Below are 18,557 nucleotides of genomic sequence, written 5' to 3'. Positions count from 1 at the left end.
TTATATATTTTTATTTATATATTTTAGTTTTATTCTTTTAGTGAATTTCTCACGTGTGCATTGCTGTACATCCCCACAGGATCTTCTCCTAGTTCTTTATTTTCTGAATGTGAAGGCTGTAGCTTGCACATCCCTGTTACTCCCACTTTGTTTAGTCGTGCCTGATGAGATTAGGGTGTTTTCCACGCCAGTAGGGCACCAAGAGCTCCTGTTCCTCACAGCTTTTAGCCAGGAATTCCCACTGGTGTGGCGAGGCATCCATCTGACCTTTTGTATGGCAGTGAGGTTCCATGCTCAACCTGTGGTTCAGATACAGACCTGTGATGGAGAGCCATCCATCAGTCTGAGCATGGGAGTGATTTACCTTAATTCAGTGGCCACAGTGCTCAGAAAAACTGGGGGGGTTGTGCCACAGGAGAAATAGAATTGTTTAAAGGGGACTCCCTGAATCTGAGTATGATGAGATTAGGACATCACCAAAGATTGCTGTATAGCGCCAAGAATGAGGACATGGATGAGGAGCTCACTGCCCAGATGTGAATCCTAATCTTGTGCCTCACTCTGTCCTGGAAGAGTTTATCAGAGGTGAGGGCACTGGGAAGAGAAGCAGGCAGAGCAGGACTGAGAGAGCTGCTGCAGCTGGAGTGAGGGTGAGATATTGCTTGTCCTTAGTCACTAACCTGCGGGTTTGGAGAGGAGGCATCTACCCACAGCTGTGGAAGTCTGGAAGTGTTCTTGGAATGGTGCAGCTTGTTAAGTGCAAGTAGTAGGAATGGATTGATCCTTTTATGTGGTGTTTATTCTTGAAAAGGTGAACTTTGGTTTTCCAGCCAAGTCGCCAATCACCTCAATAAAAGAGCCGTATTGGAAACTTGAAAGGCTTGTTGAGTACTGAAGAAGGAAATGGGTCAATTGGCTGTTGGATCATACTGAACTGTGGATAAATGAACCTTTGAACTGCACCCTGCTTCAAGCCTTAAGGTCTGAGCAGTACAGGAAATGTGTTCTTTGGTCCCTCTCTGGCTTTTGGAGTATATGATTTACTCAAAGTGTGCTATATACTTTGTGTACTTTATATTATATCTCAAAGTATAATGAGGTTGATAAAAGTGTTTCTAATTGTTGAAATCACAGTTCAGCAATGCCAATAACTTAACCTCTACCCTTGATAGGAGAAAATGTTTTTATTGTTACAGTTAAAGACAATAAATTAATGTGCTCTGAGAGAAGTCCATGTGGGAGGTTTCCTGGCAGCTTCTGTGGTCCTTTTTTATTACTTTGAGAAGGACAAGGAGCTCAGGTCAGTGCTGGGAGCTCAGGTCAGTGCTGGGAGCTCAGGTTCTAAACTGCAGCCTTAGCCCTCAGCTGTATGGTTTTCTGAGGGCAGGCAGGAGCTGCTAGAGCAGCTGGATTTTTCATGTTTCCTTTACATGTCTCCGTGCTCCACAGAATAAAGGTAGTTATGTGAGACCAAGCGTGGGGCTTGGTGTCTGTCTCCTTCCTTATCCATATGGTGGATGCAGTGTTTGGTTGCAATGTTTAAAGGAATTAATAAATTAATGTTTGAGACATGTTCAGACACAAATACTTATTTTATCACTTGCTGGTTACCATGGTTAAATAAAAGAGTTGCTCAACAGTGTCATCCAAAAGTTTTTGGTGTAACTGCACACAAAACATGGTATTTCCTCAAGTGCTCCTTGCAGCCCCTCGAGGTGTCCAAGCTCAGGTGTTTGCATGGAAGTGCTTTGGGCTGGGCTGGGGGCTGGCATCTCCCTGCATCTCCTGGTTATGGCACAGAGCTTCAGTGGGAGCTTGGTGGGAAGTCAGGTGTGAGGCTGCTCCAAGGTTCTTGCTGTAATGTTGAGATGGAGTGGAAAACACTCCTGACTCGTTCAGCCCCTCTGGAGTTCACTTTGTTAGGTAGGTTTGAGTCCAGTCTGTGTGTAGCAAGGGCAGAGCTGTTGTGCACGAGTCCCTGCCTGGTGGAGGCTGGTTTGTCCCATGAAGGCTGTGCCCATTGTCCGCCTGTGTGAGGGGCAGGAGGTGCCCTCAGGAATGGCCTGGTGCTCCTGCCTTGCGGGGAATGCGGCAGGGAGCGCGCTCTGCATTCCAGTTTCCAGTTACAGCTCTTGTGTTCAGCTCCTGCTGCGGCTGGAAGCTTCTGCCAGCTGTCAGCTGCAGAGCAAGTGGCAGTCTGCCTCCTCCATGTTTATTTTCGGTTTGGTGTCTGTTGCGCTTGTTGTAGGTTACGCATCCGGCGCGGAGCATCCTTGACCCTCCAGTAAGAAACAGGGAATGGAGCTAACCTGCTTCGTGCAGATGCCAATAACAGAAAGCCCTGACCCGTGGAACAGCCAGTTTATAATCAATGCAATAATCCATTTAGGGCCTCAGTAACTGAGAGAGTTTCATACTATGGTTTCCACATCACAAGCAAAGGGACTTTTTTATGGGATGCACCACTCAAGGGTGGCGGTGGATGGGAGTAAATAATTCTTACAATGCTTTTTCTTTTTGTGTCTCCTTTTTCCCTGTTTGTTTTGTTTGCTCTTGAACAGATTGAGAACATAGATGCGTGCCTGAGTTTCCTGGCTGCCAAGGGGATAAACATCCAGGGGCTGTCAGCAGAAGGTGAGTCCATTGGTTGGTTAAGATTCCATGTTAAAGGAGGAACCTGAATTGCTACCTGTGATTACAACTAGAACATGGAGTGTAATGGAAGATTAACAAGGTCAGTTTAAACTTCTGACAATCTTTATTGCTTTTTTCCCCATCTCAGTTTGAAAGGTAGATAAAATATGTATCTAATTTCTACACAGTTTACTTGTAAAAGTAATCATTGAGACCAAATTAGAGTTCAGTCACTTCTTCACTACTTTCTGTTGAAAACCAGAAATTTCTTATCTCAGTTCTATAATTTGCACATTGATCAGTATATATTTTACAGATATAAGTGAACTGCTGTCAGTTGTTTGCCTTTTCAGAGAAAAAATTTATTTCCTTATTCTTCAATTATTCTTTTACCTGAACAACCATCCTGCTTCCTGTTTCCAAGTGCACAAAACAATCAAATCCAAATGTTTTGAGTCAAAACAAAACAAAAGACATTTTGACCTCTAATTAATCACTCTGCTTTTGAAGCGCATCAGAATTTTCTGAAACCAAACTAGGTTAACTCTGTTCCTTTATGGCACGATGTGTGGCACCTGTTGGCTCAGAAGCTGTTTAGCTATTATCTTATTAAGAGATCAAACAGATTTCTGTCATCATCAGCACCAGCTTTCACTTGTATTTTCAATTAAATATGCTGGAAAAGCATTGGGTTCAGTAGCTGAATATATGACATGACATCTCCATCAGTGCTTTGCAGAACACATAATTGAACGTGTGGCATCAGGTGAGACTTCAAAGTTACATTTGATGACTGAGTCTCTTCACAAAGTTTGGAGGAGGATGCTGCACCAAAATAGCAGATATTTAGTGTTCTAACCTGAGTGCACCACAGCTAGCAGAAGAGGAGGCAGAATGTTGGGTGTATTCTTAGGCTGCATTAGAACAGCAATAACAAAAATTTTCCTACAAAGAGAAGCTTTACTATGGTCCACCTGAGTGCTGCCAGCATTGCACTTCTCAGTTGCTTGGTTATAATCAGAAGGATTCTCGTGTCAAGAAAAGAAAGCATGAGCTAAAACTTCAAACAGCAGAAAACTTGGTTTTTGCCAGGAAATGAGTAAAAAGAAAATGCGGCTGAGTCAGTTGTAAAGGCCAATTTTGACCTTAGCATGGAAATATTGTAAAAATACATTCACATTATTTACCAGGTAAATAAACTCCCAGTGGAGTGGCAGGTGGGTGATGAGCAAAGTGCCTGGGTGTACGGAGCTGGCAGCGTGGTGCTGCCCACGCTGGTTAATGCCCATGGCTCTCCTGCCCAGGCCCAGGGCAGGCCCAGCAGCACACACATTATCCCATGGCTTCCCTGATTCGGGATTTCTGCCTTGCTCTTACACTGTCTAGGAATTAGTGTATTAAATCTCATGGAAGCTGAGAAGGGACAGTAATGTTTGCTGCCCATAAATGAGAGCATTACTGGCTCCACCACTAACATTGAAGGAAGAAAGTGACAACTAGAGAAGGGGAGGGAATGAATATATTTTTATAAAATAAGGTAAAAGACTTGAGTGCAGCAGTGAAGTGAATTTCTCTTTCTAGTTGCTCCAGCACTGTGTTGAGGAACACAGAACCATTTGAAGTGAGGAATGTTGTTACCAAACAAGCAGTGTTTCTGTGCAAGTTGCCAAGACCTGCTAGGTCAACTGCAAATAACTTTATTTACTTCACTGGCAGATCCTCATCCAGGAGGAAGGAAAAGGTTGTGATTGCTTCCAAACGGGAATAATCACTGAAGTCCCCTGGGTTTGTTAAGAGCACGTATTTTTCAACAGTGCAGCTTCAGTGTGGAGGGAAGTTAATGACTCAAAACTGGAATTTGGATGACTCCTAAATGTTGAAATAATTTGGGGCTGCACGTGTATATCCTTCTAGTGTTGAAAAATCCTGCTTTGATATGTGTGTGCCACTGACACAGAGTCTGTTTTGATGGATTTGTGCAGTGGAGATGCTGAGGATCTGCAGTCACTGGTGATGACTGTGCTGTGCTAGAGGCTCCCCTTCCCCAGAAACATGAAGGCAAAAAGGCATCCCCTTATCAAAGATTCCTAAAAATAGAAATCTCCGTTTCTAGGCTGAAGAAAACTATTGAGGGCTGGAGATCTCTTTTCACTTCTTGCTGCAAATTTTTATTGTTCATTCTTTGAACTGTCTTGCTATACCCCTGCCCTTAGACCTGTGTTAGACTCCTGGAATTGCAACTGCCCAGACAAGCTTGCTCTCCTTCACACAATATCTCCTTGCTCTCAAGATATTGAAGATATTGGAGAACATAAATGAGCATTAGAAACTCAGACTGATATCACACATAAGCAGCTGCACATCTTTTGGGTGACAGATGAGCTGGATAAGGATCAGCCGAACACATCCTGGAGCAGGGATGGAGGGCAAACAAGCACCAGCAGGGAGATCCCAGGATGGAAATCTCTGAAGAGTGGATTTGGGGGCTTCCTTTGAAAACCAAATTCCGGTTTCAAGTGTCCGGAGTGTTTGTTTCCAGTATCCAGGACAGTAATTTTTGGCTCCACATTTAGAATGGCGGGGTGACATCCTTGTCCTTATCTAAGTCAATATGATACTGGAGCTGCCCATGGGCTGGAGAGGACTTGAAGCAGGAAGCATTTGAGACTCTGCTGGTGTGCAGAGTGCAGTGAGGCTGAAGTAGTCTTTGAAATACTCCTTTTGTACGAAATGTGAGGTAGAACTGTCAGAATTACCTCAGTTTTTAAGATGAAAGAAACAGGTACCACTGAAAGCCTGATTTAAAATGTTGTTGGTTTTTTTTTCAAATCCAGAGGGGAAGAGACTGCTTTAATTCATTAAAAGTGTTCTTCTTTTGATTATTTGGTCAAAAGCAGGTTGCCTTTCTGATAAATGCAGCAGACAACAGGCAGCAACACGTTGTGGGTGGGTTATTGTTATAGTTGCCTTTCACTTCACATAGCAATCAGTTTCCAGTTGCATATAGCTAAATTTAAACAAGCAGGTCCATGGTAATTTCTTTTATACCTGACCTGTATTTGTGCAGTTAAGCTTCCCAGTGCCCCTGGATCTGTTTAGTTATGCTTCAACCTGTGATTGGATGCTGCTTTCCTTACAGCTCCCATGGATAATTCGAGCTCTTTGCTGGAGATAAGGAAATCCTTTTTACTGTGTTCTGCTGCATTTTGTGTCTGTTTTACTTCCACCCCTGTCCTCCTAAGCTAAACAGAGATTATTGAAGAGAACCTGCAGATTAGAGAAGGAACCTGCCTGGTGCAGGGAGAGGAGGCTGGGTTTGTGCATGGGAGCAGGAGTGGGCTGGGAAAAGGGGGAACAGCAGGATTAATCGGGACCCCACTGTTCAGGAGGAGACCAGAATTAGCCAAGAAAACAAAGGAAGGCTGAAAATGGCTCCTGGAGGGCCCTGGGAATGATGATCCTTTAAACAAGGATGGGAGACAGCACTGATGGAGGGACCAGGCTGCAGGGAAGGAAAAATGGCTGGGGAAACTGAGTCAGGAAGTGTGAGAGGAAAGGAATCTCCTGGGTCAGGGCCACTTGGAGAAGGGCTAATATTCTCTGAAGTCGTGGGCAGGGGTTGAGACAAATTTCAGAAAGAAAGTGAGTTATATCAGTGTCTGGGAAGGGAAGGTAGACTGAGGTGCAGGTAGACAAGGAGAGCAAAGCTGGGAGCTGGTACAGAACGGGTAAAGAACAGTTTTAAACCTTGAGCCTCAGATCTGCTGGGTGAAGTGCTTAGGATTAGGAGCAGAAGCTTGTTTATACAGCAAAGACGAGCAATGTGAGCAGAAATGTGGCTGGGAGAGGGAGTAAGGGATGGAGTGGGGCCCATCACAAACTCAGAGCAACCTTTCAGCCAGAACTGGAAACAAATGAAAATTCTGCTTCTTGCCTTTGTGCTTGGCCACTGCCTTACTCATGTCCTTTTCTTCTTACTGTCTCACAGGGCAACAGTCAGCTTTTAGTTCGAGTGATCTGTACAACACAGGCAGAAGTTCAGCTGTTTCATTGTAGCTTTTTAAATTCACTTTTTTAATTTAGGAAATTAAACATGCTAAATAATTAAGTCACAGCACATTAAGGTTGTCTGCAAGGAAGAATTTTTCCTCTGGAGTATTAATTATGATACAGTGGTTAAGTGTGTGGTCTGATACACCTCTTCATCTTTGTATTTCTGTTTGCTTTTACGTTTTTGCATTTGATATTGCATAGAGGAGCAGGATGGCATTCAGGAATTGAAAAGTTTATACCTTGACTGCCCGGCTATCTTTAGGTAAATTGGGTGCCCATCCCTTATCAGCTTGTGACAGTATCAAAGCTGGTAATTATGTTTGAATACAGCTATGTCAGCCAATAACTACATTTTCTAGTGCAAAACTTGCATCAAATTTTCTTAGTGGAAACGATTATTTTGATATTCCAGAAATATCAAAATACTGAGATGTGATGCCGGTGTGAGAATGGAGTAGTTTCCTCCTTGTGCAAGTTTAGGACTGAGAAATCATTTACAGCATGCTGCCCTTAATACAATTGTTGTTGTGGGGCCTCTGTTTTGGGTTCTGTTAGTTTAAAGGAAAGATTTCAAGGAACTTGCTTTTTAAGCACACTGTCATTCAACCCAGTGGAAATGTGAGATATTGCTGATCACCGCAGGGGAGAGATTAGTTATTTATTTGTCCTTGGTGCTCACTGGCAGTCAACTGTAATGCCAATTAGATGTGCAGAAGGAAACTCATCCTCGCGGGTACCCCAGAGGAGCTGGGTTCAGACAGTGCTCTGGGAGCGGGGCTGACCCACCGCACTGCCAGAGAGAAACCCCCTGGTGGCTGACGAGCCTTCTCCCTTTGCCTTGCAGAAATCAGGAATGGGAATCTGAAGGCCATCCTGGGCCTGTTCTTCAGCCTGTCTCGGTACAAGCAGCAGCAGCAGCAGCCCCAGCAGCAGCCCCAGCTCCATCCCTCGCAGCCAGCAGCGCCCCCAGCCCAGGGCCAGCAGCACCAGGGGCCAGCTCTGCCCCACTCCCCGTGCCAGCAGCAGCTGAAAGCACAGCCAGAAATGCACTCCAGGTGGGGAAATCTCCTTCAACGTGGGTTTCTTTCATTATTTACCTCTTTTTTTTTTTTTTTTTTTTTTTTTTTTGCTTCTTGCAGGTGTTAAAAAGCCAAAGAAACTCCTTTCTTTAGTTCTGCTCTAGAATAAAGTGTGTTGGGAGTGGAATGCTGGGTAGCAATTGACTTCAAGCCTTTGGAAATCAAAACACGTGTGTTTAAATATGTTCTCAGTGCTGGAGATCTGCAGCCCAATGGGTGGGACATCCCTGCTGGACCAAGCAACCACAGGATTGTAAAAGGATGTTTTTCTCACTATTCCTTTTGCTTCTTTCTACTCACAAAGAATGCACATTGTTTCCCTTAGAAAACATACATTTTAGGCATATGAAAACCAGCCTCAGTTCTCAGATTACAAGAGTTTCAGTCCTCACTAAGACATGGAAGGGTTACCTTCCACTGTGGGGAAGGGTTACTCTGACAGTGCTAAAGGAAATAGAGCTCATAACGCCTGGTGGCAGTCAAAATCAAATCTAGACTTTCTGGTCAAAAATAATATGCTGCTGGCTTTACATGAAAAATAACTTCCATCACTGGTGTTTGTTGGCGCTCCTAGATCAGAGTACAGATGAACAGAAAGGGGTTTTGTTCCTTGAATGTCTTTAATGCTAGCAGTGCTCTGCCCAGGTTGGAATAAAAACAATGTTCTGAGGCAGTGCCACAGTAAATGCATGCGCAGCCTTCTGCTGCTCTGACCTTGCACTGCTAAAACAGGGAGGGGATAAGAAGGAGAACTAAAAGCAGAAATCATATTTGCACAATTACTAAAGTATGAAGGCTTCTTGTTCTTGCACATCTCACGTTGAGGCTTGCTTGTGCCAACACACCTTGAGGTGGATGCTGGCTGAAGTGCTGCCTTAGGAGGGATATAAACAGTTTTACTGAAGCCTTCCAAGTGGGACCACTCAGAGGTTATTTGGGTTTGGCTTTTATGTATTTCATCACAAATTATGCTCATTTAGGTGTAAACAGTAGTTTTATGTAGCTGAAAAACATAGTGTTCCTGCAGCATGTATAAAAAGGAAATAGTTACCATAAAATAAAGATGTGTTTGAAGAGATTTCTGCAAGTTTTCTGTCAAACATGCAGAGATGCTGAGCACTGTTTTGCTGTTTTCAGTCCATTGTGTAGATTGGGCTGGGTTTCAAATACTTGACAAATATGTATATCCTGAAGATCTTCAATGTAATGTTTTCTTAATATGTACTAAAGTCAAATTGCTCAGATTCTACAGAAAATATATCTAATAAAGGAGTGAGAAGGAAAAGAGGAATAGGGTGGGGGGTTGCATGCAGATTTGCATGTTCATTGCTCTGTAAAAATTAATTTCAGACTGTAGTGGTTTTGACCTGAAGTCATACTTGGGCAAGAAGCTTTATATTCTTGTGAAATTCATAAAAAACCCGTATTTTCCCTAAAACCAGTTACAAAGTTCAGTGGCTTTAAAAAAAAACACCAAAAAGTTTCCTTGTTCAATGTTCTCTTCCACTTTTTCTTTCCTGTCACAGTGCATCTCCCAGGGACTCATCTCAAAGCAAAATCATCCGATTCACTCTTGGTCAGAAAAGGTCCTCTAGGTTAGCATTTCTTCATCTTCTGCAAAGCATGAATTACCTTTTGCAATATTTCTGGGTGCATGTTTAGGGTTCCTGTCAAAAACAGTTTGTAACTAGGCCTTTACAAATGGCTGAAACGGGAAAGTTTCACATGGAAATTTTTTTTTTTTTTTTTTTTTTTTTTTTTTTTTTTTTGAAATGTGGAATGCATTTTGGCCCTGAAGGAAATAATTTGATTTTTTTTGTTCTTAGGAGCTTTTGCTTTTGAGAACAAACCATGGTTCTGGGAGTTCTCGCCCCGCTGTATGAATTATATTTTGACCTGCATTATCGAAATGATAGAATCAGAGAATGTTTTGGATTGGGAATGACCTGAGGGATCTCGTCGTGGTGGGGAGAGTGTCCCTGCATGCTGTGAGCCCCAGAGCACGGCGTGGCTCCTGCTGTCCCCCTGCTCCCACACCCAGCACTGGAGGGGATCAGGGCCCCCAGCATGGCGTGCATGCCGGCCCATCTGCCATCTCATCCCAGGGATCCTGAGGCTTCCTGTGCTTATTAACTGGGTGATAATCTTGCTAGTTTACTATTATATGTAAGTGTTTGACTAGAATATAGTTTTACATTGGTAAATTACACCATACCATTTTTGCTAAGCTTGTGAGCCTATAGGCTATGATCTTTATTCAGTTTGTATAGATTGTTTTTTGTGCTGTATAATTTAGATTTATTTCCCACATCTCATTTCTTACATGCTAACAGTGAATCTCTGCAGAATAATCCCTGTTAAAAAGTTCTGCATTTTCTTTTCACGTTCTTCCTTGATCTTAATTATGGCTTGACAGCTCATATTTGCTTAACAGAGGTGCTGAAAAGTAGTAAAAGAGTGCTCTCCAAGCTCAGTACCTCCTCTCAGAAGTGTCTCCCTGAACCTGATTTTTTCCTTAGATTTCACAGACATGTGCAAATATCTTGTGAAATATCTTGACCTAATACTAAAAGCAGGGGCTTAAAAACAGTTGCTTAAACTACAGTGGGGGGAAAAAGTCTAAGAGAAAGGATATCTTCAAGAGTGCTCTTGGCACGTAGATTTTTTATTCTTGGTGTGTTTTTGTTGGCAGTGACAATTCTGACTCAGATGGAAAACCTGTCACTTGTTAAGTGGTCACATGGTTTGAGGAGCTTTGTTTACTTTAAAATGTGACAGCTTTGCCAAACCCGTGTGGATGTGTGTGGGGAGCCTTTTCTCATCCATCACCAGAGGAAGATTGTCCCTTCCCTTGCAGCCATCCTGGGCTGGGAGCCCCACACTCAGGGTTTCAAACTGGGGGCAGCTTTGGGCTGAGGTACCTTGTAGAAAAACTGTCACACAAAATGAGCTTTTCATGGACTTCCTTGTCTTGGTGACTTTCTCAGCAAGTTTTATTTGTCACGGGTTGCCCTCAGCTCCTTCCCCTGCGGTCTCCTCTGCAGTGGATGGAGCCCTGCTGGGGTTTTCTCATGGGCCCTTTGCTGCAGTGATGAGTATGGACAACTTTTTAGCACCCCCCAGTGCTGGAAAAAGTGCTGGATAATTTGAGAGACTGGTCTAAAAGTCAACCTCAGAACCATGATGTGCTGTGCTGAATCTGTGGTGGTTTGAGCTTGTAAATTAATTTCTGGGTTTGTATTTGAATGATGCCCTCATGTCTTGGACTCTTGAGCTTTGAAAGCATGTGCATGCAGCTGCTGACATTTTGGCTTTTTCTCCATGTTCCTTTTCATATTTTCTATTTCTTCACTGGTCCTGGATAAATCAGTTTATTTAGGAAGCCATGCCAGGTTCCTTCCTGGCTTCTCTTCCTTCTTTTAGAGGCACAATGGTGATTTGGCCAGTTGCATCCCCACTTTCTCTGACAACTGGGAGTTCTTCCTTTTACTTTATTTATGACACAAGTTATTTGAATAGATTTTTGTATTTTACATGAAGAAGCTTAAAAAAGATTCTGTGTGTGGGTGTTGGCTTTGAAGTGTTCTGAGATGTGATGCCAGTGGCTTTCCTGATTCTGTTGGGCTTTTCAGGGAAGTCTTCCACCTTCTTTTTTGCCTGAAAAGCATAAAAGTTTGTTGACTTACTCCAGAATAACTACTTTTTTTTCCTAGTTGATCCTAGCCTTATCTGGTAAGTACAGGCTATGGTGAGAGAGTGCTGGAAGAGGCAGATGCCCAGTTTAAACCAGAGGTTAATACCAGCTCACTGATAATGTGCTCACTCTAGGAGAGGGTACTGAAGCTGTGTGTGATTTATATAGGCTCAAATAATCAAATCAGGCTAAAGTCTTGCTGGGCCTGGCTGCTGAGCTTTGTAGCTCTGTCAGGGCAGAGATGCTATGTGCCTCTCTAGAGGGAAAGTGCTGCCAAGTTCCATCTCATTGGTATTTCTGAAATAAGGGTAGCCTTTATGTGGCCAGCATGTGCTGAAGTGTCCGGCAATCCGGTTTAACAGCAGTAATGTCTCATTTGGTGTTAACCTTTTGCCAGTGGTATTGCCCCCCTGAATTTACCTGCAACTGTTTCTGATTCACCAGACTTATGGCAGGTGACTGTTAATTTTGTCTCAGGGCTTTTTTTCTGGTGTAAAACACTTCAGACTGCAGCTTGTTTGCCATACAATTTTCATCCAAGACAATCCTTTGATTTGTTCTTACAGAAGCAGAAACGCCCTTATGAGCCTACACTTGTGCTGTTAATGCTTTCATTTTCAGCTTGTGCATGGTGCCCCGTGGTTTCTTGCCCAGAGTGCTTTTTCCCTGTGCTTAAAGCTGCTGTAAATTGTCCCGGCAGACTTCCAGGTCCCACCATGAGGGTGTCCGCTGCGGGCAGCGAGGCCAAAGCTCGTGGTGCCATCAGTGCCAACAACCGACGCAGCCAGAGCTTCAACAACTACGACAAATCCAAGCCTGGCCTTCTCCCCCCAGCCCCAACCAGCAGCAACGACAAAGGTAAGCAATTAGCAACTTGGATTTTTCTTAATGATGGCTTCAACTCGGAGGAGATTGGATTTTAGACTGTCTTGAAGTTGTGTGTTGTAAATATGACATCTGTAATCCAAAAGCCAGCTGTCTCTTCTTGAAAAATGTATAGTCCTCCTTTAATATATCTGAAGTTGTGACTTGCTGGCCTGAAGGTGCATCCAAAAACATAACTTTAAAATGTGCTGGCACTGGTGAACCATGTTTCTTCATTTTGCTTCAAGCACAGATAAGGGGGAAGGAATTAATCATAAAACAAGGCATTTTGATGATTAGTTTGACAAGAATGAAAAATGACCGCTGAAGATTTCTGCGAAGTTTTTATATGATAAGTAGTACAATTTGCTCTCATTCCCATTACTAGTGTGGACTATCCTGTAAGAGACAAAATTGCACAATTCCGATCTGGTTTCAGGAATCATCTAGTGTTGTATGTGAAGGCAGGAACATGTTTTATGAACGTTGCAGTGAAGTGATGTCTGTGGCAGCACATCAGGAACACTCAGAGCCGTGCTGTGTGTGAAGCAGAGCTTTTTTGAATGACATTTACTGACTCTGTGTCCATTCAGTAACTCAGTGAGCTGCCAGCACTGATTAGCCTCAGCTGGCAGCTCAGAGTGGGGCTGGGGGCTGTGGCTGGTGAGAGCCGAGCGCGCCTCTCCAGCCTGGCACAGCCAGACTGTCAGCGTGGGCTGGCAGCAAGCCCGCGTGCCCAAAGCCATTGTGCTGCCCAGGAGCCAGCTCTGGGCCTCAGCACAGGCTCCCTGCGCCCACTGGGCAGTGGCACCCTCGGGCTCAGGGCTCCTGGCTGCCTGTGCAGAGGTGCTGATCACTGCACTGAGCCCTTGGCTCCAGGGAACAGCGCTGCGCTGGGTCAGCTGCTCTGTAGCTCCCATGCTTGGCTCTTTCCAGGAAACTCTGCTGTTCCTTCTCTGCAGAGTGTTATCCGAGGGCTGCCTGTCAGTAGGTTTTGGAATGTTACCCCAGAAAAGTTATGGTGGCAGTGGAGGGCCCTCAGCATTCTCCAAGGACATTCTGAAACACCCTGCTCGTGTTTTGTATAACAGAAAAATAAAATTCACCTCTGTCTAATATAATTATATTACAGATCATTGTATTAGCATAATAAGCTAATAATTTAGCAGCACACATTGGTAAATCAATGTGTATTCTTTTAGAATGGTACACTATGTGAACAGTAATGATTTAACTGCAACATCAGCATGTAATAGTTGTCTCTAAATCTGAGTTAGGTCTGGCTTTCAGGTCAAAGAACGAGCTAACAGCTTTTAGTGTGAGCAGTAGAAACCTTGTTGTCCTGTGTAATATCTTCCCAGCCTCTTTCTCTGTCCTTCTTGTGAATATTCCTGTGCTCATGTCCCCTTATCCCTGGGCTGGGGAGAGGAGAGTGGGATTTGTTTTGTCCTGCCCATGGGTTGGGCGGCCAGATGGTCCCTGCTCCGTATGGGATGTGTGAGGTGATGCTGCAGGCAGGAGAGGACCTCCATCTATTTTAGCTGTTTTCTCAGTTAACCTAGATTACTAAATAAGGAAGGTAAAGTACTGGTTTTAGTCTTCAGAAAAGAAAAAGAAAGCAAGAAATCCTTATGCATACAGAGAAATAACAATAATTTGTCAACTAACTTAAATGTCAACTGCTTTTACACAGTCAGTTCTGGGAACCCTCATTCCTCACTATAATTCATCTCCTGAGAAAGATAAACTGGTTGCTGAAGAAGCACATGAGATGAACTGCTTCCTACAAATATTACAAATGACTAAAGGAAACAAGGCTGGCTCTTAGGGTGACAATCTACATAAGTTGCATTAACTACTCAGAATTTTGCTCTGGTCAAAATTTCCAGTCATAAATTATGGTCTTAAAAAAAAAAAGGGCTCATGTAAAGTTGAACTTGAACTTTTCTTAAAAGTATAATCATGACACAAAGTTGGCTTACATCCATGAGAAACAAAAGCAATTGGTTTGACAAAATTTTGGCTTATTTTGAAGTTAATTGTAACATTGCCAGGCAAAGTTTATTGTCAAAGTGCTAGGACAATTCAGGTTTTCTGACCCATATCCTGTGTTTTGCCTAAGAAAATGAGACTTACATGACTGTGCTGTGTGCCAGGCTTGGTAAGTTTTTGTCTCTTTACCTAGTGCGTGCTCTGTTGTGTTTTTGAGGAAGGAAATGGCAGAAATAAAACTCAGCCTGTTTTGGCATGGTTGGTCACTTTGTGATAGAAGGTGGCCTTCAGTGTTTGAATCATTTCTTACAAAAAGTAGGTTGTAATTTTTAGCTTTTATTAATCTGTGGCCTTTCCCTCCGAGTGCAAATTGTCTTGTTAGTCATTGGTCTGTGGCTTGTGGCAATGAAAGTGCATTAATTGAAACAGAATTCATCAGAAAGGAAAAGGACAGCAAATGGAGCATAGAAAAAACAGCCAACTACTGGGAAATAAATAACCCAGATTATTCAGAAGATTCTGTAAATCAGTTACTGATGAGACCACTGATTTCCTAGAAAACCTGGGGAAGGGATTTGTGTAATATCAAAAATCATTGCACCATTGCAGAAAAAGGTGAGGTTCTTGGATGGATGCATGTGTTTGACGTGAGGTGCACATGTGCTCAATATATAGAGCAGAGATCAGTGTTTCTCTAGTAAGGATCACTCAGACACCTGGTTCAGTCCTTCTCTGAGGTTAGGGCCTGATAGCTTTAACTTGCTTTTTGGAGTTACAGCCTCAGTTTATATGCAAATTCCTCTTTTATAGGGAATTTACCTGAACTCACAGGAATTTCAGGACCCTCATTCCTCCTATCATAAAATGATAACACGCTGTAGTATGGTTTTTTATTTATTGTCATAGTGATTAGCCATTTATAATTGCAGATACGTTCCAGAGAGGATATTTTTATATATGTGTAATTGGTGTTGCAGACTTTTTTTAAAAGAAAAATGCCATTAAAGTCTTAATTGCATTTTTGTCTTGTGGGGAATTGAGCACTTAGGCTTGTGGGTTTTGGGGTTTTTTATGTCATCCTAATCCCTTCATACAACAGGAGCCAATTCTCTTCTGAAGGGTCAGAATTCCTTAGCCCATGCTTATGCAGGAATAGCTTTGGTTTGCTTCCATGTCCTTTGATGGCCTTGCACACCACAGGTCTCCTGTGGCATGGAAGGCATCAGACTCTTCCCATGGCACTGCTGAACTCATCTAGGTTATACAAAACTTTTCTAATGAATGCAGAGAAGCAAATGAACATTGCATTTCAATGCCTGTGTGCAGTTAGCAGTTGCTTTGAGGCTCCTCATTACCACATCTTTCTAATTGTCTGACAGGACCACCAGATAAAATACAGCCAAAATTTTATTTGCAAATGGGATGCAAAAATCCATATGCGATTTAGCATACATGAATCTATTCTTATGCATGGCAACGAGGACCAGAACTGCATCCTAGGTGGCATCAGGAAGGAAACTTAAATCCATTGAAACCTACAGCTTCAATAAAGCCTTTGATGCAGTAGGTTTTCTCCTGAGTTTATGTCAGTGTTTTGCTTGCACACAGCAGAATCTCTTCAGACATGCTCTGAAGCAGCCTGAGTTCTGCAGAATGGTGGGGATTTTTGGCCAGCTCTGAACACCCTCATGCACCCATTGTCCTCTCTGTTCTGCAGGCACTCAGCTTGCAGTTTGCAGTCTAAATGTCTGATGCTGTTGGCTGGGAATATTCTGCTTATTACTTGTGTCAAATCTCTAAAATCAGTGACATTATGAAGCTGTAAGAGATATCAACTTAGTAAGCCTCCTCTACCATGTTGATGATGTGATACAGTATATTTTATTTGAAATAATCCTACAGAGGGCAGTAGACATCTGTGGGAAAAATTACAATATTCCTGTGGATTGTATGTTAAATAAAATATCAGTAGGAAAAAAAACCTTATTACCAGACTTTGCCCATTTCTGCTTGAGATCAAAGGAAATGGTTGTTACTCAGGTTTATAAAGAAGGTTGATGTCAGGTTTCTCTTAGATATCATCAGAAAAAGGAAAAAACCCAAGAATACATGCCTACAGATTCAGACAGTGAGGTGAAACAAATAACTGTTTTCATAGCAGTGTCCATATGGGCAGGAGATAAGAAAAGTGTGTGTTTCTTTTATTTTATTTTATTTTATTTTATTTTATTTTATTTTATTTTATTTTATTTTAATTTTATTTTTATTTCATTTTATTTTTATTTCATTTTATTTTTATTTCATTTTATTTTTATTTCATTTTATTTCATATTTTATTTCTTTCAAATTTTGGGTAAACCTTTTTAACTTGGAACACTGTGTATTTAATAACTGCCTTTTAATATGTGAGGGGTAGTCACCATGTTCACAAGGATGTGGGGTGACAGTTTGAGGGGCACACGTTCCTTTAGGGGAAATCAAAAGCGTGGAAACAGGAATGAAGAAGAATATGAGAAGAATAAAGCATTGGAGAAGTTTGTCCGGAGAAGGGGTGGGATTTCATTGTTTGGCAGTGTTCAGGAGTTGCCTTGGCAGGGCCCTGGATAACCTCAGGTTATCCCCAGCTCCTGCTTTCAGGTGGAGCTCAGGAGGAATATCTCCACAGGCTGCTGTGACCTACACTGGTTACCACGTTTGGATACCTCTAAATATTATTTCCTTCTAAATCTTTTCTCAAGTGTAAACTGCTGAAATAGGAAGAGTTATTAAGGCATTTGGAAGGAGAGTTAGGGAGTTTCTTTCCTCTTTTGAATTTCATGTTATGAAAACAGGACTGACTGCCATCAGTGCAAAGTTAGCAAGGAGATGCCAGCCCTGCTGCAGTGAGCAGGCTGGTGTATGTTACACATGCCACATGTGTGCCCAAAGGTGTGTGGGCAGTGAGCAGACGTGTATGGTTACACATGCCATGTGTGTGCTCACAGGTGTGTGGGCAGTGAGCAGATGTGTGTGGTTACACATGCCACGTGTGTGCCCAAAGGTGTGTGGGCAGTGAGCAGATGTGTGTGGTTACACATGCCACGTGTGTGCCCAAAGGTGTGTGGGCCGTGAGCAGACTGGTGTATGTTACACATGCCACATGTGTGCCCAAAGGTGTGTGGGCAGTGAGCAGACGTGTATGGTTACATGTGCCACGTGCGTGCTCAGAGGTATGTGGGCAGTGAGCAGACGTGTATGGTTACATGTGCCACATGTGTGCTCTAAGGGTGTGTGGGCAGTGAGCAGGCTGGTGTGTGGTTGCACGTGCCACGTGTGTGCCCAAAGGTGGGCAGTTCTATTTATGAGGTCCAGAAGGCCAGGGCACCAGGGCACCAGGTTGAAGGGCACAGTGCAAGAGGCCATGGCAGATGTGGTCAGAGCTTCAGCAGGAAACGCTCTTCAGAGTTAAATCTGTGTCTCCATGTCAGCTGCATGAGGAAATCCATATTCATTTATCTAAATGCTCTCTTGTGAAAGAGTAGAAAATCCTAAAGCTGGAAATGAGCCATTGGAATTTCTGCTGCTGATGATAAAAATGTTTCATATTCAATCCTGTACTGATATAAAAATGCATGACAGTACACTCCCATGACTTGGTTCTGTGTGATACTGAGCTTGTCTTGAACTCAGCATTGCTTAAGGTCATTTAAAATGGCAGATTTGGATCATGTCAAACCCTCAGATTCAATTGAAAAAGGCTACTTTAGCAACTGAGAGGAAAAACTCATCTTTGTGTAAAGCAAGGCGAGAAATGTGTATAAGGAGATGGAAACTCAGAGTTCTTGTGGGTAATGGCTTGAAGGGTGAGATATTCAGTGGTATTCAAATGGGCTTTGAAACAGAGGGATGCTGATAAAACACAGAGCTCTGCATAAACAGGGCTTTGGAAAATCTCTTTTGCTGTTTGGTACTTGAAGGGTTAATTTATGTTCTTTGTCTAAAAGAAAGGTTGCAAGGTTCCCTTTTTACCTACAAGATACCTGCAGTGACATTTATAGCAATAACAATTCTTCCTTATCTCAACAGATAGTGTGTGGGTGTCCATTTCTCAGGAATTTGATATTAGCCCAATTAAGACCACAAATTGGATAGAAATTTTAAGAATGAGGGTGTTTAGCCATTGAAAGAGATTAAATCAGACATAATGAGTCAAAATTTAATATTTGCCCAGAGCTGGTGTTCAGACAGAGGTTCCAATTTTG

At 42.7% G+C, this 18,557-nt stretch overlaps 1 protein-coding gene across 5 annotated transcripts in view; it reads left to right on the top strand.

The window, feature by feature from the left end:
* Window positions 1-18,557, top strand: part of NAV2 (neuron navigator 2) — a 369,925-nt gene that overhangs the window by 235,238 nt on the left and 116,130 nt on the right. For 4 of the 5 annotated variants that reach the window (XM_064715815.1, XM_064715817.1, XM_064715816.1 and 1 more), the window contains 4 exons: window positions 2,562-2,634; window positions 7,532-7,742; window positions 9,293-9,361; window positions 12,161-12,318. In XM_064715815.1, coding sequence (XP_064571885.1) covers window positions 2,562-2,634; window positions 7,532-7,742; window positions 9,293-9,361; window positions 12,161-12,318 — 511 coding nt within the window. The remainder of the gene's footprint in view (window positions 1-2,561; window positions 2,635-7,531; window positions 7,743-9,292; window positions 9,362-12,160; window positions 12,319-18,557) is intronic. The other variant, XM_064715818.1, reaches the window with a different exon arrangement.

Source organism: Zonotrichia leucophrys, chromosome 5 (assembly GCF_028769735.1).
Source record: "Zonotrichia leucophrys gambelii isolate GWCS_2022_RI chromosome 5, RI_Zleu_2.0, whole genome shotgun sequence".
NCBI classification, from domain to species: domain Eukaryota; kingdom Metazoa; phylum Chordata; class Aves; order Passeriformes; family Passerellidae; genus Zonotrichia; species Zonotrichia leucophrys.
This window is presented reverse-complemented; position numbering and strand designations above follow the sequence as displayed.